This window comes from Tachysurus fulvidraco, chromosome 16 (assembly GCF_022655615.1).
Source record: "Tachysurus fulvidraco isolate hzauxx_2018 chromosome 16, HZAU_PFXX_2.0, whole genome shotgun sequence".
Lineage (NCBI taxonomy): Eukaryota > Metazoa > Chordata > Actinopteri > Siluriformes > Bagridae > Tachysurus > Tachysurus fulvidraco.
The window spans coordinates 3,249,122-3,266,133 of NC_062533.1; the positions used below are offsets into that span (position 1 = coordinate 3,249,122).

The following is a 17,012-nucleotide window of genomic DNA, read 5'->3' on the forward strand; positions in this document are numbered from 1 at the left end:
CTCTCTCTGTATGTGTCTGTCTGTCTGTCTGTCTCTCTCTCTCTCTGTGTCTGTGTGTGTGTGTGTGTGTGTGTGTATGTGTCTGTCTGTCTGTCTGTCTGTCTGTCTCTCTCTCTCTCTCTGTGTGTGTGTGTGTGTGTGTGTCTCTCTCTCTCTCTGTATGTGTCTGTCTGTCTGTCTGTCTCTCTCTCTCTCTCTGTGTGTGTGTGTGTGTGTGTGTGTGTGTGTGTGTGTGTGTGTGTGTCTGTATGTGTCTGTCTGTCTGTCTGTCTGTCTCTCTCTCTCTCTCTGTGTGTGTGTGTGTGTGTGTGTGTGTGTGTGTGTGTGTGTGTGTGTGTTTAATTGTCTCTTTATTTACTTGTTTGTTTGTGGTTATATTTTATTTAATGTTTTCTGTTTGTTTACGGATAAACCAGGATGTTATTGTATTTACTTAATTTAATTGGTCGGTTTGAATTCTTAGTGACGAAATGAGCGCTTATTGGTCAGCCGGGTGCAGGCGAAACTCTGTGACCAATAGGAGAGCAGAATCGGTCTAAAGCGGGAAGCTCAGAAGGTTAACAACTTCCTCTGAGCTAAGTGTCAGGTGCTGTTTTTTATACCTGATATTTTTATTTTGTTTACACTTGTGGCTTATTATATTGTCGCGTTCTTGTGCTACATGAAGCGTTAACAAACACGGAGCTTTAACAAATTTCACTTAAACGTTTCCTACGTGTGAGTAAAATAACTAGTTATTATTATTATTATTATTGAACAAGACTTTTAAAACGCTTGTTACTAAGCAACCATCTGTTTACACCGTAAATCTGTTGTGTTATTGACGCTGTTTCTGTTTCTTCCATCCTCAGGTTTAAGACTTATTAAATCTCCAGGTTTTCTCGGTACGTGAATTATATTCTTTCAGCATTGTTACGACACAAACTCGATATTTTTCTAAGAAGGGTTTGGAAACGAAAGCGGAAATACAAGAATAAACCGGAAGTGTGCTGAAAATAATCAACAGCAGGATGCTGATACGAATCAGCTGAAGTGTGACCTCAAAACATTGAGCTTTTTTTTTTTTTTTTTTATAAACCTGGTCTAGATTAGGAAGTGATATTAAACAAGCTGTTATATGATGACTCAGGATGATAAAAACCTGGTGTGAGGATTAAAACAGTGATGAATGGGAAACCAAGACAACCTCAATACCAGAATTTATTGGTAAAATATCAGCTGACTTGATGTGTAAATGATGTGTTGTGGTTTGAGGTAAACATCTTTTTCCTGTTATTGCAGCTCAAGCGAGCATCATCTTCATGTGCCACATATAATCCGGTGCGTATGGAGCAGGTGTACAGGCTGCAGCGTGAAGTGGGTCGAGGCAGCTATGGCGTGGTGTTTGAGGGTCATGTTATGGAGACAGGCTGGTGGGGCTGCAGAGGAGACACGGTGGCCATCAAACGTCTGCCCTGCGGCAGCCCAGAAAGCATTCAACTGTATTTGCAGGAGCTTTGGGCCATGAGAGCCACCGGCAGGAGACACCCGAACATCATCGCACTCCTTAACTGTCTGGTACAGACCGGTCCGAAAACGCTGCAGCCGCTCAAATCTGACAAGTTGCCGCTGGACCTGGTGGAGAGCGCCCTCAAAGGAAGGGTTGTGGACAAGGACTCTAAAAGTCAAGCGAGGAACACGGGGTCTGCAAAAAGGTGCTCGGCTCTGTGGCTGGTGATGGAGTACTGCGATGGCGGAGACCTGAACCAGTACATGTTGTCTAGATGTCCAGACATGCAGAGGAATCACGAGGTGGTCCGGCAGCTCAGCAGTGGCATGAATTTTCTTCACGGATTGGGGATCGTGCACCGAGACCTAAAACCGGCCAATGTGCTCGTCTGCGTAACCAAAACTGGTCCAGTGATCAAGGTGATGCGCAATACTGCAATTTAATTCTGCACACTAGTAGCATAATTCAGTTCAATTAAAAACAATAATTAAAAAGCAATGATTATGCAACCTATAGTTGCAGAACAGAGGGTTTGCGCTCTATAATAGAAAGCCAGTAAAATGACAACCTGAAAACATCAGAAACAAACATAACCCAATTATTCACTGAAGCTCTGTCTCATGTCACAGTTTTAGGTGAACAGGTTTATGATTGCAGATGCAAACAAGACTTAAAGATGGGAGTCCACTTCTTTTAGGGTCTGTCTCAATCCACTCTCTAGTCAGTGAGTTAGTATCTGGTGTACGGTACAGAGTTGGGTCTCGGGTATAAAGACTCTGACTCCACGCACTGGGACGCCGATGAATCAATTTCAAATAACGTTGAAATCTCTACATCAATATATCAAATAATTCAGTTTTATATGTTGTATAAATTTGTTAATTTAATGACACACATTTGTGTCACGATGCTACAAACAGGGTCGTAGGCTAGGGGATATTTTTTCTTACATTTGTACACGAAGTCGGTTGAGTGTTTGGTTCATATACAGGTGCTGGTCATATCATTAGAATTCATCAAAAAGTTGATTTATTTCACAAATTCCATTCAGAAAGTGAAACTTGTATATTATATTCATCCATTACACACAGACTGATATATTTCAAATGTTTATTCAGATGTTTATAAGGAAAATCCCAAATTCAGTACCTCAGAAAATTAGAATGTTGTGAAAAGGTGCAATATTGAAGACACCTGGTGCCAAACTCTAATCAGCTAATTGACTCCAAACACCTGCAAAGGCTTTTAAATGGTCTCTCAGTCTAGTTCCGTAGGCTACACAATCATGGGGGAAGACTGCCGACTTGACAGTTGCCCAAAAGACGACCATTGACACCTTGCACAAGGAGGGCAGGACACAAAAGGTCACTGCAAAAGTACCTGGCTGTTCACTGAGCTCTGTGTCCATGGACATTAATAGAGAGGCGAAGGGAAGGAAAAGATGTGGTAGAAAAAAGTGTACAAGCGATAGGGATAGCCGCCGCACCCTGGAGAGGATTGTGAAACCAAGAACCACTACGCACAGACGTGTGCAAGACCTGGGTTTCAGCTGTCGCATTCCTTGTCTCTTGAACAACAGACAGCGTCAGAAGCGTCTCGCCTGGGCTAAAGACAAAGAGGACTGGACTGCTGCTGAGTGGTCCAAAGTCATGTTCTCTGATGAAAGTAAATTTTGAATTTCAGTGTCTCAGAGTCTGTAAGAAGAGAGGAGAGGCACACAATTCACGCTGCTTGAGGTCCAGTGTAAAGTTTCCACAGTCCGTGATGGTTTAGGGTGCCATGTCATCTGCTGGTGTTGGTTCACTGTGTTTTCTGAGGTCCAAGATCAACGCAGCCATATACCAGGAAGTTTTAGAGCACTTCATGCTTCCTGCTGCTGACCAACTTTATAGAGATGCAGATTTCATTTTACAACAGGACTTGGCATCTGCCCACAGTGCCAAAGCTACCAGTACCTGGTTTAAGGACCATGGGATCCCTGTTCTTCATTGGCCAGCAAACTTGCCTGACTTTAACACCATAGAAAATCTATGGGGTATTGTGAAGAGGAAGATGCGATATGATGCGATAAGCACTTTTAACAATGGACATTGTGTAGTAAAAAAAAAAAGCTTCACAGTATTTATAAAATCTCACACACAAAAAAAGGACAAAAATAAATATTCATCTCTGAAATAAATTAGCTTAATATTACAATATTAATTTATTTTATCTTATTATTTTAAAGTAGCATTATTTTACCTACTACTAAATCCTGAACTAGAGCGGGATTTACACACGTAAGAAAGTGACAAGTGGCCAGTGAGGGTAATTAGTAAACAGGATTTATTGGGTGTGGCTGAGGGGGCGTGACATAGGGAAAGGTGTGGCTGATGGGGCGTGACATAGGGAAAGGTGTGGCTGAGGGGGCGTGGCATAGGGAAAGGTGTGGTTATCAGTAGCTCATCACTAAACCGTTAAACTGTTACATTTTCTCTTAAAATAAAAAAATCCAATATATTAAATCTATCAAAAATATTCTGTCTTTGCTTACAGTTCTAGAGATCGGGCTGACGTGTGGACCGAAGTGCTTTTATCGCTAAGATTATGAAAAACAATATTAAACCTACTCGCGTTTGTTAATATTGTCTCCCGTTCTCTAATCTGCATTTTATTTATTTATCTATCTATCTATCTATCTATCTATTTATTTATTTATTTATTTATTTTTATGACGTCACCGTTCAGCTGAATCGAAACCGCTACGCTTGATATTAATGCACTCTTTAATACAGTATCTGTTCCTTATTAGCAGCTGGTTTAAGACGTTCACACGGGGATGATGATGCTAAACAGATCATTAATGTTTAATGAAGACACGAGTATAATGGTTAATATGCACAGATACCGATGAACGTCTTTAAGAGACGTGACACCGTGCCGTTCTACACAAATATACGCAGGGTGTGGAGCGAATTATTCCTCTTTTACTAACTAACAGCCATTTCCCAGCAATCACATTACTTACATTTACTACGAAGGATGGATCACTTTCTCATCTTATAGTTACAGTTAATGTAGTGGAACATCTGAGAGACAAGTTATTGTTCCTGTTAAACATTTATTTCCTCTCTCTCTTTCTCTCTCTCTCTCTCTCTCTCTCTCTCTCTCTAAAACATGCTGCACGTGCATGGAGCTCTGAACTCTTATTCGATAAGACAGTAGATTTGACTCACGAGTCATTCATTTATGCATCAATTTCCTTCACATAGTTGTTTGTTTTGGATGAGATTTAACACGGAACACGACATCAAATATTTGTTAAGCCAGACCGAAAAAACCCCCCAAAAAAACATGTATTTGTTTGTCCTGTTTCACTTGTTCAAGGCTGTTTGAGTCGCAGTAAAATCAAGCTCTAAAGCAGTAATTTACCGCAGACTCGTGATCCGTGCAAGACGGAAATCAGCCCAGGCTTCAAAAGCCGCAGAAGTTAATAACCATAATTTTGTCAGCAGTGTGGGTTTGTGTGTCCGTGTCTCTGATTTCGGAATCAATCCAATCTGGACGAAGTTCACGGCAAAGCCCGAAACGGTTTAAAACAGTGCAGTGCGTCAGACGGAGCTCATACACACGTGGATGTGTTCAGGAATTCAAGGCCTTTTTTCTGGCTGGTTGCCTGCTTGTGTTTGGGATCCTCAATGTACGATATCACCAGAATGTGTCTGGATATCGGATTTTGGTCTAAACGTGTCACAGCAAAGACAAATGTCCTAGTGGTTTAAGATTTAAATGTTTCTGGCAGAAATTAAGTAACAGGAAGGACTAGACTCGGAGATGTCCCCATCAACGCTGTGTTTACACACACACACACACACACACACACACACACAGTGGTTTTATCTCTGCCAGTCTTCTGGAGGGAGAGCTTGATGTTTGTGTATAAAATTCAGCAGGACTTGATCTGCATCATGTCACATTAGATGAAGAAAAAGCAGTGTGTGTGTGTGTGTGTGTGTGTGTGTGTGTGTGTGTTCTTTGCCACAGATCTCATGCCCAATACTGTCTTCACTCACATTGCTCCATATTTGCATAATTTCCCGTGTTGCTCACGGCCCCAGAAGTCAGTGAAAATGAATGATCTCCGCTCTGCCGCTGTGCAGCATCTCTCATGCTGTATTGAAAAAGTAGCTCATATCTAGGAGTCAGCATACTTAATCAAATTCTGTGTATCGCTTGTGGTTTGTGGCCGACGTTCAGCCTGATGTGTGTTCCAGATAGCCGACTTCGGCCTGAGCAAGATGGTGGAAGGCACGACAGAGGGAGAACGGAGCAGACTGGCCCTCTCGTCCACGTGTGGCTCAGACTTCTACATGGCACCCGAGGTGTGGGCCGGACACAGCTACACCGCACAAGCAGACATCTTCTCTCTAGGTGTCCTCTTCTGGGCCGTGCTGGAGAGGATCACCTTTCTGGAGGATGGCTCCAGCGAGGAGCAGCTGGGTGAGTGCAAGACACTGGAGCTAGAGCTTATGAATAGGTTCCAGACTTTGTTCTGCTAAAGCTGAGTAGTGGGTGGTTTAGTGGATGATCTGGTATAACATAGGCCTGGAAAGAGCTCAGGTTTCTTTTCATTTAAACTTAAATCTTTCGGCTCGACGGTTAAGGCTCTGGATTACTGATCAGTAGGTCGTGGGCTCCAGGCTGCTACTGTTTGGCCCTTGAGCAAGTCCCTTAATTCTCTATGATCACACCTGGTGCTGTGCTCTGATCCCAACCTCCTAGCAAGCTGGCGTTTGCAGAGATACTAATCTCACCGTGATGTACATGTGACTAACAGGCTTCGTCGGATGAGATATGGATATCTACGAGCACGTTATACTATGACGTTTCCCCGTACCGTGATCTTTTTAAACTAAAGCTTGTCTCACTACTTACATGCCTTGCTTTTAACCCCATTTTGAACCCCAGTCGGATCCTTAATTCATGATTAGGATGTTTTAAAGAATTAAAGGAATCAGTCCTGGACCACCGGGGCGTTTTATTCTAATTTCACATCTCAGTAAGTACACCGCTTTATTTCAGAACCGCACCGCTCCTCCATAAATACCTCGCTCAATGTCATTTGCTCATCATTATTCGTTCTTCGGCTTGAGACATCGACGGAAACTACAAGAGCAGCCCTTTTTCTCGTAATTGAGAAACAGAGCCCGTGTTTATTGATCTCGGCACTCGTCGGAGCTCATCCTGGCTGTGCGTGACCCCAGACTCACCCCCACTAATGCCGGCCAGTGCATCAGAGCCACATCAGGATGGTAGCTGTGCTTAATTTTATGTATTGTGGCATTTGAGTGCCCGACTTAAGGCCCCATTGACACGGTGTGTTATTGGTGATGGACTAAATTGGTTTGAGCGAAGAGGCTTGGGATGGAGCGGCCAGCCAATTCAAGCAGGACTGTAATTACTCAGAGCTGGCTACCACAAAGGTCAGATGTCCAAGCCTATTTATTAAAGGCAGTTAAGGGCTTTCAGTGTTGTTTTTTCATCTCTCATCCATCAAAGTTACCGGGTGTGTTTATGTTTCCTTTGTGCTGTAGTGAATACTAATGATTGGTGTCTTATGCTTCAGCTTCACTCTCACTCCACGCAGTGAAGCTGATAAACTTCGCCGTCACCGATTCGTATTCGCCGCCACGCCCTCGAGTTTACATGCTTAATAATTTGGTGGTCAAACCAAAAAAAAATGACCTTTTCCTGCTTTTTGTTGTTTGTCATATCCTTTCATCCATCCACAGGAGTTTATGTGGAGAAGGGACGATGGATCATGCCGCTCGGAGAGGCTTTGTGTCAGAATCCAGCTCTGCAGTTGGTCATCCCCATGCGAGCGCGACGTGCCTCGCCGTTACCTCCGACACCGAGCCCCGACTTGTGTGCCCTGCTTTTGGACATGCTGGCATTTGACCCTGATACTCGTCCCACCGCACTACAGCTGCAAGATAGAATTTATAGAGCCATAGACACTCCCTGATCTCCAGATTTTATTATTTCTTTATTCAGGCTGAAGGTTTCTTCCTCAGTTCTTCTAAGGGAGTTTTTCCTCACCACCTCGGACTTATTGGTTAGGGATCAAATTTACGATTTAAATGTACAATTTATTTGCTGAATTTATATATATTTAAAAAAAATCTTACATTTCTTTAAAGCTGCCTTTGAGACAATGTCCAACGTTAAACGTGCTATACAAATCAACCTGATTAGAATTTCTCGCCTGCCACAGACATAACGAATACTCTGGCTTTCGTGTACAAGTCGTACCACAGTACATTAAGATTAAGTCGCACGTGTACCGTCTGTCTGGCGACGTTCAAATATCTTAAAACAAACGCTTGAATATATCGCACTCGAAATCTACCAGCGCACCGAACAGGACTGCAGACGTTGGCAGAGTCGTAACTTCTGAAGCGAAAAGTCTTCACAGCCCTGCTGCAGTTTTTTATTTATTTATTTATTTTATTTTTTTTTTATATATGCAGTGCCTGATAAATCCTGACAGATCCTTTTCCACCATCAGTCTGAAATCAATAGCAACCAACAAAAAGTCATCAGCCGGATTTTCTTGACCGCTCAGTTGCAACACGCTTCGGAAGCCAGAGCCTGCAAAGTGCTTAGAAAGCAAGTACAGTGCAAGCTCTCATAATATATCAGAGAAACGATCAGGAACGAGTAGAGAAAAAAAGGGATGACGATGACAGTATGAAGATTCCTTCTTGACTTGCGTGAAAGGACAGAGAAGAAAAACTTGTCTTCGTTTCAAAAGTCTGAGCTACAGTATGGATCGTCTTTTAATGCGATCCCATCATGTTGTCAGTGTATCTAAGCTTTAAATAAAAGAATCGAACTGTGTTAAAATTTGTGTTCCATGAATCATTGAGCATTATTGACTGATACACACATGGTGTATGTATATAAATATATATATAAATGCTGCTCCATGTTAATGCTTTCAGCAGGATAATGTTCCGTCACACGCTGCAAACGTTCCTCAGGAATAGGTTAAAGAACATGACCGATTCAAGTCAGATGTCTGTCGAACATTTGAAGGCTTTGGCAGGAAGGAACTAGTGTGAACTCAGAAATTACGTCGAACGGACGTGATTTGTAATTTCACTAATGTTATAGAGATGAAGATGAGGTTGAGTCCTGAGTCTGGTTCCTCGCAAGGTTTTTATCTCGTATCATCTCAGGGAGTTTTTCCTCTCCATCGTCACCTCAGGCTTGCTCATCAGAGATAAAATAAGTATTAAAATGTTTTATTTTTAGATTTTCATGTGCATTGTTGAACATGCTATACAAATCAAATCGAACTGAATTGCATTTTAATCTCAATCTAGTAGAGCATCTGTGGGATGTGCTGGACAAACAAGTCTTATGGAGACTCCAGCACACAATTTACACGACTTAAAGGATCTGCTGCTAGAGTGTTAGTGCCAGATACAGCAGCACCCGGTCTGAGGTTTTGTGGAGTCCGTGCCTCGATGAGTCCGAGCCGTTTGGGTGGCACGACGACAACCGACAGCCAAGCGTGTTGAAGCGCACAAGGAATTTGGTTCCAGCGGTTTGTGACTCTCAAAAGTACAGACATAAATAACACTATACAATACAGACTATACGAGAAAACGATGCAGACGATGGGATACGATATACAGAATGAATAAAATATGAATATAGAATATGACAGATCGGTTATGTACATAAAGTGTGGGAGTGCAAATAACAGTATTGTGTAGTATTATGCTATTGTACATCATACAGCAGCAGTAGTGTGTGTTTGTGTGTGTGTGTAATATATACAGATGATGTGATGACTGACAGTCCTGATAATGCAGTGGATTATTTACGTGTAGATATGAAGCGGGGAATATAATTATGCTGAGGTGTTAATCAGGGTGATTGTCTGGTGTCTGGGGAAAGAAACTGTTCCTGTGTCTGGCAGTTTTGGTAAGCAAAGCTCTGTAGCGCTGCCAGAAGGCAGGAGCTGAAAGAGGTTGTTTGCAGGGTGTGAAGGGACAGTGGTGATTTCTCCTGCCCGGTTTCTGGTTCTTGTGTCGTACAAAGTCCTGGGGAGTGAGCAAGGGGGCACTAATTATTTATTCTGCTGTTTTTACTGTGTGTTGCAGTCTGTTCCTGTCCTTGATTATGCGGTTTTAACGTCGTGGCCGATTCTTCTGATCTTATAAAATTTTTGGTATTTATTGTTATATGTATTTTTCCTATCACTAGATTATTTGATGCAAAGACAAGTCAGCTTATGACCTAAACATGAGCATGGCCACAGTGAAGCATGGTGCTGGCAGCATCATGTTATACTGGCTCTTTAGCTGGGACTGGAGCTCTAATCATGATCAGTTTACCATCCAGCACGATACTGACCCGAACCACAAATCCAAGTCAACAAAGGAAAAGCTACAGAACGTGATCATCATTTAGAGTTATCACTAGTTACTAACAGGTCAAAGTTCTATCAAACCCTGTAGAATGAAAGGAAGAGGATTGTGTACAGTAATGGAACCCTGTTCTCACTCTCTCTCTCTCTCATTTTCTACCGCTTATCCGAACTTCTCGGGTCACGGGGAGCCTGTGCCTATCTCAGGCGTCATGGGGCATCGAGGCAGGATACACCCTGGACAGAGTGCCAACCCATCACAGGGCACACACACTCTCATTCACTCACACACTCACACACTACGGACAACTTTCCAGAGATGCCAATCAACCTACCATGCATGTCTTTGGACCGGGGGAGGAAACCGGAGTACCCGGAGTCGAACCCCCGACCCTGGAGGTGTGAGGCGAACGTGCTAACCACTAAGCCACCGTGTCCCCCATGGAACCATGTTATCATACGATATTTCTCGTTTTTCTCTTGAATCACATTAGAGGTGTAAAAAGATGCTCAGTTTTTACTTCACAGACGCGTGAAATTTAAACAAGGCTGTGTCGATTATTTTATTTATTTATTTTTTAGACCCATCGTACATTGTATTGTTAAACTGTTTGAATATGTCAAATATGTTGATGTATTTCGTTGCTCTTGTACTTCATGGACAAGTGACCTGAGTCAGAGACAGTGCCGAAGTTAATGAGTCCTTCACCGTTCAGCTACTGCAGGATTAAATCGTAGAGAAGTTTCATTTCATTCCATCTGAAGCGAGTGGACCGAGTGTGTTGTAGCCGCACAGAGGAATAAAGCGTCCAGGACTCTGGCAAGCGGGAACAGAGACGGAGATCTCTCGAAGACTGCCAGAATGTAGCTAGTGGGAGAAAATGGACATTTCTATCATTCAAAATGATGGCTGATGTATTTTCCATCGCACTGAAGTAGCTGCTGAGCTTTTAGTTTAGAGTTATTACCCTTTTATTTCTGTCTTTCCTGCTGGTCTGTACTGTACGTGTCAAATGGTCTTTCAGCGTCGAGCCGCGCTCATTCTTCCACAGGAAATGAAACATCCAGTTTGACTGATCCAGATTAAAGCTGCCTGGATCCAAAACGCTTTCTTTTAGTTGAGATCATACATCAACACGTGGAAGCGACGAGAATCCAATGTGGGGTTTGTTTGTTGTTGTTTTTTTCAATTCACTAAGAATATCTTTTCACCTCAAATGTCTGAAATCTGACTGCATATGAAGGAAGAAATAAAAAAAAATAAAATAAAAAGCAACAGGCTTCGTGTTTGATGTGCTGATTGTTTTATTTCATATCCGTCCGTTTTCTGTGGCGTTTATCTTACACAGAGTCTCAGGGAGTGTATCCCAAAGTCTATCCCAGAGGACTCGGGGCGAGATCTCACACACACACACACACACACACACACACACACACACACACACACTCTCTCACTCACTCACTCACTCACTCACTCACTCACTCACTCACTCACACACTTACACACTCACACACTCACACACTCACACACACACTCCAGACAATTTATTAATGCCAATCTGCCTAGAACATGTTTTTGGACTGAAGGAGGAAACCGGAGAACCTGGAGGAAACCCCCGAAGAACACGGAGAACATGCAGACTCCACACATACAGGGAGAAGACAGGATACAAATCCACAACCCTGGAAGTGAGAGACAAACCTTTTCACCATTAAAGCCTCCGATCTCGGTAAATTGCTAGTTGAGGTACAGCGGTGTTTAATGAGACATAAAATCTCAAACATGACAAGTAAAATCGCAATCAGAGCAAGAGCTTCTTGTCCAGCGGTGTGGTATTAATGAGGGATCCAACATGTCAAGGAGACGGAGAACGTTAGACTGCGGTGCGATTACAGTTACAGCAGAGAATTGGCTCAGATAGAGCGGTGACGGTGGTGGTGTTAGCATGAACTCGAGGAGGTCACGAGAGAGCTAGCAGCTAAAGAGCCGCTGCATCACCAGCTAGGTCGAGGTGTTCGTGCTGTGTTCGTGCTACCATGTAAATGGCTGTGTAAAGCTCATCCAAAGCTAATATAACTGACTTTTTACAGTCGAGGACTACGGTGTCTGTTCTGCTGTAAAATCTTTCAACATTTATGCAACATCTGGGACAGAAATCAGAGCATGAAGCCGGTCCTCTATAAAGTCATTACAAATTAAAAACTAACCCCAAAAAGAACACTTTTTTTAAAAGCCAATTCAGAATTTAAGTAAAAAAATCATGTTAATTCTAAAGATTAATAACCAAGTTCAGGACCTTTCTGTTAACAACTGAAGATCATCCACAACTGTGTTAATAATAATAACAACACAGATAATCCACACCATACTGCACGTGGACCCTTTAAGGACAATCAATTAAACCATACGCATTTATGTATATACATTCTATCCGATCCGCTTATCCGAACTTCTCGGGTCACGGGGAGCCTGTGCCTATCTCAGGCGTCATCGGGCATCGAGGCAGGATACACCCTGGACGGAGTGCCCTCTGCCTCGGCTCTTAAACACCTCTCATCCCTGGCATTTACCCCTACGCCCTTTCCTTTACGCTCCACTAGTTCGCAGATCAAACGAACACGGCACCTTATCATGGAGCATCCATCTGTACGAAGCATCTGAAACTGTAATCAGACAACTCGATTATCTATGAAGCCTGGGGTCGAAGGTCTCTCTGGGATTAGCTGACGGATCAGAACGGCGTACATCACATGCAAGCCATCCTTCACCGTGTTGCTAGAAAACGACAAGCTCTGAGCGTTCGTTTACCTCTGAGCGTTCGTTTACCTCTGAGCGTTCGTTTACCTCTGAGCGTTCGTTTAATCACACACTGCATGTCACAGTAAAAGAGCAGCCACGCCCGGTTTCCAGGAACATTCATTCATTTTCTACCGCTTATCCGAACTACAGTACCTCGAGTCACGGGGAGCCTGTGCCTATCTCAGGCGTCATCGGGCATCAAGGCAGGATACACCCTGGACGGAGTGCCAACCCATCACAGGGCACACACACACTCTCATTCACTCACACACACACACACACACACACTACGGACAATTTCCCAGAGATGCCAATCAACCTACCATGCATGTCTTTGGACCGGGGGAGGAAACCGGAGTACCCGGAGGAAACCCCCGAGGCACGGGGAGAACATGCAAACTCCACACACACAAGGCGGAGGCGGGAATCGAACCCCAACCCTGGAGGTGTGAGGCGAACATGCTAACCGCTAACCACCGTGCCTCCCTTTCCTGGAACTTATTTTTTATTCTTTTTCAGAGGCCAGACCCTAGACGAGCGGATTACGAGACGGTTCAGTCATCACTGGAGTGACACCTTGACTCACGGCGCCCGAGACAGAGACATAATTGGTATTGCAATGTTAAATGAAGCAGCAAAAAGACATCAACAGAGTCATCATGAGCTCTCCCACGAAGAAAAGATGCCTCTCCACCTCGGGAGACTTCTGATGGAAATCGGCAGCATGGCAACAAGCTCAGACGCAGATTCGCTAAAAAAAAAAAAAATCTGATGCTTTTATTGCTAACAAGATGAAAGCAATTTCACTCCCCTTGACTAGGAGGTTCAGACAGTAGCCGCTGCGGCGTTTTAATGTCTTTATGATGTCCTTTGTATTGAGGCAACACAGTGATAGGTGTGTGTGTGTGTGTGTGTGTGTGTGTGTGTGTGTGTGTGTGTGTGTGTGTGTGTGTGTGTGAGTGAGATAGCAGTCTTACTTTAATCTCCAACTTTTGCCAAGAATTAATTTCGATGTTCAATCAAACACCAGCTGAGATAAAGATTCTTTATTTGTTAAAACAAAATTTAAATGAATACAAATCTGAATCCTGAAGGTCACATCTCTGTGGCTTCCTGTAATCGGTTCCTGCCAGTCTCTTATATCTGACACACACACACACACACACACACACACACACACACACACACACACACACACACACACACACACACACGCACACACACATCCCCCCCCCACAAATCACCCTCCATACACAATCACGTGTCCATCCAACAGCCCCACAAACACCCTCACATTCACAAACACCCGGAGACCCCCCCCCACACACACACAAACACACCTTCATACACAATCAAACACACAAACAACCCCCCCATTAAGAACGCATACTATCAAACACACCCCCAAACACATCGACACTATTATTTGCGTTTCCTCCTGTGCAGCTGACAGAAATCTCGGTCCTTTCAGTCCAGGCGTTTGACCACGTACGGCCCCTCCAGCTCGTAGCCCATCTTCCTGTAATAATTCCGAGTTCCTACACCTGAAAGCAAAACACAGACACGGACTCAACACGCACGTCTGCGATAACGCACTGTTTAATTCTTTCGGCACGGAGACACAAACGGAGGGGCAGCGAGCGATCGTGAGTTTACTCGCGGTGTGAAAACCTGCATGATAATAAGAGAGAAACTCTTCCTCCTCCCTCTGCGCCATTATCTCCGCCGTGCAGCCGATCTCACAGGGCCGAGTGAGTGCAAGAGGGTTCATTCGGTGCGGGAGCGAAGAAGATCGGAGAGGAAGATGAAAGGATGAGTTTCTAATAGAAGAAAAATACCTGAGATGACGGCTAGTTTGGTGGAGCCGTGTTCGTCTCTGGCGATTCTCTCCGCCTCCTCCATCAGCATCATCCCGAAACCCTGCGCAGAGGTTAATAACGAGCCGCACGTTGGGTGAAAACCAAAGCTGTTCACGTGTTTTTCCACACGGAATAATGAAATTCTGTTTTCTCAGAAAAAGAAAAAAAAAAAAATCTTCTACTACACGAGTGCTCAGATATTAGGTAGGAGTTCATATGCATTGAAATCTCCGGTCTATTTACTGTAACTTTCCACCAGAACAAAAAAAAAAAAAACCCACACTGCGGTTATTTAAGACGTTTTTTTTTTTGGCTGCCACGATCACACACAGTATTAGAGCAGGTCAAACCAAATGTGGCGCTCTTTTCCTACCTGGTGCTGGAACTTGCTGGGATCTCTGCTGCTGACGGGAACCACGCTGCCGTACACGTGCAGCTCGCGCACGATCGACACCGGTCCCTTCAGCTCCGTCCGAAAAGACTGCGGCGAGCAGCGGCGAAGCCTCAACAAGCCAATCAGGATGTCCTGCTCGGGATCCTCGTACGACAGGAAGGTCTCCCAGCCTCCGTTGGCCACGTAGTCACGTCTGATCAGCTCCACCTAAACGCAGCGTTCACACACGACTTCACACACACGAGCCCTTGAAGGTACCGAGTGAAAGCTGGTAAAGCGATAATTACCTGGTACGGTCGCACTTTATGATGGATCTCTTGGATTCCCACCTCTCTGGTCCTCACATCTCTACACTGGAAAGGAACCGACAGATGAGGAACGTTTAAGAAAACGGCTTTGGCTCGGTGGGTTTATTTAAATGAGTTCAGTTCACCTCGCTTCCCATGTCCTTCATCCGTGCCAGTGCCAGCTCTCGCAGGTTGCCATGTTCGACACCGGAGGTGACCAGAGGCATGGGGATGTCCCTGAAAAAACATACGCTCACGATCACACCGTCAGCCTCCATCAGTGAACACGTCAACAAAGCAGGTGAAAAATAAATCTCCTGCTTGCACACACTGCACTTTATGTCTATTTAGTACACAGTTATCGAGGAGAAATGATTCATCATCACACTCTATGGTGCCACCCAGATCTGAGTGTTCTGATTGGTGTACAGATGCATATATATACATATATACACATATAGATGTGGTGAGAAAGCATTCCGACCCAAAGGACCAACCTGTATAGCAATGCATGATGGGAACTGTGTTTTTATGAGATCTTTTGTGAAGATCATCAACACCAATAACCAAACCCACTATGTAGCATGCTAGGTTCCATCGCGCACTGCGATCAGATTGCTTTCTCATCACAAGTAAACCTCACTCACTCTCTCTCTCACTCATCTACCGCTTATCCGAACTTCTCGGGTCACGGGGAGCCTGTGCCTATCTCAGGCGTCATCGGGCCTGAATGGAGTGCCAACCCATCACAGGGCACACACACACTCTCATTCACTCACACACTCACACTACGGACAATTTTCCAGAGATGCCAATCAACCTACCATGCATGTCTTTGGACCGGGGGAGGAAACCGGAGTACCCGGAGGAAACCCCCGAGGCACGGGGAGAACATGCAAACTCCACACACACAAGGCGGAGGTGGGAATCGAACCCCCAACCCTGGAGGTGTGATGCGAACGTGCTAACCGCTAAGCCACTAAACCACTAACGAGTGTTTGTGTTTGTTGGTAGTGGTTCTGCAAGTGTGTCTAACTCTGTGCTCCTATTGGTGGATTCTAGACCAAATTCTCCACACGTCTTTGTCGTCGGCGGTACGCAATCGTTCGCCTGCTGATATTTGATGCTGTAATGGTAAAGCTGTTATGTGAAAACAGTGGATCTACCAAGCAAAAGAACAAGCAACATTTATAACCGGATCCTTTACTACCTCTGCACACGGTACACTCGGGTCCAGGGTGGCACCAGTGCCAGGATACGGGCCACCAGGTCCACCAGAGTGCTGGGTGAGTAGCTCTTGTAGCGTCCTGTCTTCCATAGCTCGTACAGACCCGTTCCCCGGATCACTAACGTCGGGTAGAGCTTCAGCCCGTCCGGCCGGAATGCCGGATTCTCAAAGAACTCCTGGACAGGATGAAAAAAGAAACCCATCAGACCGAACCTGACAGCACAGCGCTGTTTAGCGGACTTCACTAACTTTCGGTTATTTGGGGCTGAGAATCGAGTCGTGAGTGTGAAGCTCTGAATCATTCAGTCTGCTAAACATCCTGAATTTGTCTATTGAAGACAGACGGGGCAGAAGACAAAGCAGCCAGTGCGTCTGATGATGCTTGTGCTCAGTGGAGCGATCGCTGGTGTGCTGAAGCTGACGTGCTTCGGTCATTCATTTGAGCGTCTCGAGCTGCGGCTCTGCGTTTACAGAAACTCTGCTTGTGGAAAGATTAACGGTAATAGTTTGTGCTTTTGGGAGTCCATAAGTGAGTG

General features: G+C 44.5%; 2 protein-coding genes across 4 annotated transcripts in view; one reads left to right on the forward strand and one right to left on the reverse strand.

Moving 5' to 3' along the window:
• The first annotated feature begins 365 nt into the window (after nt 1-365).
• Nucleotides 366-8,374, forward strand: si:ch211-63o20.7 (Serine/threonine-protein kinase pdik1l-B-like). Of its 3 annotated transcripts, none has more exons than XM_047801904.1 (5): nt 366-586; nt 852-884; nt 1,282-1,908; nt 5,743-5,968; nt 7,261-8,374. In XM_047801904.1, the coding sequence occupies exons 3-5, from the start codon at nt 1,327-1,329 to the stop codon at nt 7,491-7,493; spliced, it is 1,041 nt and encodes a 346-aa protein (XP_047657860.1). In that variant the 5' UTR covers nt 366-586; nt 852-884; nt 1,282-1,326; the 3' UTR covers nt 7,494-8,374. The 3 variants fall into 3 exon arrangements, with proteins under 3 accessions (XP_047657860.1, XP_047657859.1, XP_027019174.1); XM_047801903.1 differs by having other exon boundaries at nt 373-717; XM_027163373.2 differs by lacking the exons at nt 366-586; nt 852-884 and adding an exon at nt 1,047-1,206.
• A 5,365-nt stretch (nt 8,375-13,739) lies between these two features.
• elp3 (elongator acetyltransferase complex subunit 3) overlaps nt 13,740-17,012 on the reverse strand; it is a 33,989-nt gene continuing 30,716 nt past the window's right edge. The window contains exons 10-15 of the mRNA XM_027163372.2: nt 16,459-16,652; nt 15,395-15,485; nt 15,249-15,314; nt 14,941-15,168; nt 14,547-14,628; nt 13,740-14,252 (exon numbers count right to left, since the gene is read on the reverse strand). Of these exons, the coding sequence (XP_027019173.2) occupies nt 14,176-14,252; nt 14,547-14,628; nt 14,941-15,168; nt 15,249-15,314; nt 15,395-15,485; nt 16,459-16,652 (738 nt within the window). The 3' untranslated portion in view covers nt 13,740-14,175. The remainder of the gene's footprint in view (nt 14,253-14,546; nt 14,629-14,940; nt 15,169-15,248; nt 15,315-15,394; nt 15,486-16,458; nt 16,653-17,012) is intronic.

Bases quoted from the DNA above. Each gene is read 5' to 3' on its own strand.
- si:ch211-63o20.7 (XM_027163373.2), top strand. From the start codon at position 1,165: ATGAATGGGAAACCAAGACAACCTCAATACCAGAATTTATTG. The intron at 1,207-1,281 runs GTAAAATATCAG...CTGTTATTGCAG, and splicing joins CTCAATACCAGAATTTATTG to CTCAAGCGAGCATCATCTTC. The intron at 5,969-7,260 runs GTGAGTGCAAGA...ATCCATCCACAG, and splicing joins CTCCAGCGAGGAGCAGCTGG to GAGTTTATGTGGAGAAGGGA.